This window comes from Pteropus vampyrus, unplaced genomic scaffold (genome assembly GCF_000151845.1).
Source record: "Pteropus vampyrus isolate Shadow unplaced genomic scaffold, Pvam_2.0 Scaffold116, whole genome shotgun sequence".
NCBI lineage: Eukaryota > Metazoa > Chordata > Mammalia > Chiroptera > Pteropodidae > Pteropus > Pteropus vampyrus.
Genome location: NW_011888897.1, coordinates 302,142 through 304,712, shown reverse-complemented (window position 1 = coordinate 304,712; position 2,571 = coordinate 302,142). Strand labels below are relative to the sequence as shown.

General features: G+C 29.4%; 1 protein-coding gene across 1 annotated transcript in view; it reads left to right on the top strand.

The window, feature by feature from the left end:
• The first annotated feature begins 47 nt into the window (after positions 1 to 47).
• Positions 48 to 2,571, top strand: part of KLRF2 (killer cell lectin like receptor F2) — a 13,336-nt gene continuing 10,812 nt past the window's right edge. Inside the window, exon 1 of the mRNA XM_023533929.1 lies at positions 48 to 135. Coding sequence (XP_023389697.1) covers positions 48 to 135 — 88 coding nt within the window. The remainder of the gene's footprint in view (positions 136 to 2,571) is intronic.

Sequence of the window (2,571 nt, the reverse complement as noted above, 5' to 3'; positions counted from 1 at the left end):
TGACAGTATTCTCCATTTCCTTTATACTATTTTCTGTGTAATATCATATGGAAACATTTGAAGAGATGGAAGATGAAGATGGCTACATGATGCTGAATTGCAAAAATAATTTCAAATACAGGCAGAAAACTAAAGGTAAGAATATTGTTTCTCTCCACTCAGACTCCAGTTTAAAATTGCATTATTCTCTTAAGGAAGACAATTATATTTGAATATTTTTAAATCGTTGAAATTAACTATATTCTGGGATTTAAAAAAATGGTTATAAGTTGTCTAAAATAGTTTATTTAGACTCACGTATCAACAATTTAAAAAAACCCAGTATTTTTGAAGTCATGGGGCAAGAGAAATGCTAATAGGATGATGTATAATCTCCTCAATGTTGTAGCATAAGAATAAAAACGTAACTTTTAAGTAAAAGATCAAAGTTAGCATTTTTACAGAAATTATTCCTTCTACAAAACATAAGACTTTTGGAATCAGTTTTTTTTAGGGGGTATAATATCTATATTAAGATGCCTATTATTACACTCAGAAGATGAAGATCTAGTGCTGATGATGAGAGTAACAGTGGTCCTATAGTGTTTTATAGCTTAAAAAGTATTTTTATATATACATATTGCATTTTTTTAAAATCTTTTAAAAAGAACCATAGGATTGTCAGAATAATCTACTGGGAATGAGAGAAGGGCAATATAAAACATTAATCTTTGCCACTTAGGGCTACTGTATCAAGTCTAGGTTGTTCTTTTTGTTTTGTTTTGTTTTCAGATCTGTTATAGTTTCTATAGACAAGTTTAATAAACACAATAATGAATGTCTAAATTCAGTTGGTCTAAAATAAATTTTAAAAATAATTCTGTTTCAATAGTAAAGATCTAAGCTGAGGTGACTGGGCCAGAAATTTAGAATTGCTGGTAAAAAACAAAGCTCTGTCATACATATTCTTGTTGAACATCCTCATGTACTATCTTGATTTTTATCTAGCGAATTCAAGATTATTTTTTTAAAAGACATGCTACTTTCATTGTCATCTGAAGGCTCAAGGTCTTTTTCATGGTGTCCATAACAGGAAACAAACTATTTCTTTTTCACTAGCAACTTATTTCGATGTAATAAAATCTAAGACCATTGAAGTTAAATTGACTGAATTGGACTCAACTCTTCAGACTAAGTAAGTGGCCTTGGGCAAAATCTTTTTGTTTTCTTAAATATAAAAACTTTTATTTGTAATAAAGTGAATCTATCTTGTGTTGTTTTCTGTAGATGTTAAACTAAATTATAATGTTTTTCTTTAATTTATAAAACTACTTGTAACAGACAAGTGAGTTATAATATATAAAATCTGAGTGTAGGTACATAAAATACAGGATAACATCCATTTAAATTATGGGTGAAAGAAGGATAGGGCTTGGAACATAAATTGGGCCTATAATTAAGCAACAGTTACATTACTGTAAGCATGTTTTTATCTGCTATAAATTTGTTTTTAAGCTTCTTTGTAATTAATGAGTAAGGATAAGCCGACTAATTATTTGATTCTTATTGTAAGACAGTTATACCTATTGCTTAAGATGAATATAATTAATCTCATTACTAAATCTAGAAAGAAAATTTTGCCATCACAAAGCAGCTATAAATAATACAATTAGTGTTCTTGCAGTAGTAATAATAACAGATTTCATAAAGAAATTTCTTAATATTGCCCTACGGATGCCAATGACAGCCAGTCAAGCAATTCTGGAATGGACCAATGCAATGCACTGCAGGTACTCAACTCTCCGGTCACTTGGCTTGACATAGTATTATTGTGGTTGAGATAAAAAAAAAAACATTAATTTTTAATATATAGCTATAACATTATTTGACAATGAGTCTAAAATTTCCCTTCCTGGCAAGTATGGAACTAGCTAACTGCAGATCCATATACCTAGGATTAGTATACCCTTGTAATTTGCAGAAATGTATTTTGAGGACTTTTAGCTAAATAGAAGTCTTTCTACCTTTGCTTGAGTGAAGAAATAGCCAAAGGCGAGAAAAAAATAGAAACTCACTTCAAATTTGTTTTGTAATACAGACAATTGGGTAGTAAATTTCAAGTTTCACTACATACAGCACATTCTATAACTCTATACTACAGACATAAAGAGATGCACTAACTCCATAAAAAATAATTGATATAAAACATTCACATATTACCCAGATTTGAGAATTAGCACTCTTTTATTATGACAGGATAAAATTTATCTGTAAAATGTACAATCACAGCTGAGAAATTAAGTGCTTGTTTACTCATAAGCTAATAAAAACTGGGAAATAATTATCTGAGTATCAAAGTACTTGACTTTGGTCACTAGGAAGGCAAATTGGTTACCATGCCTCTAGACTAAGAAAATATTCCTATGATTTATACATGTAAAAAGATACCTGTCTTCTTTTTTTTATGGAAAGAGTATATATATCTAACTTATGAAAATAGATAAAATTAAAAGAGAATAACAACATATATATCCCTGTGTAATGTCTCTGAAGTTTCCTCATTTATTCCTCTTTAAAGACACTATTCCTGCC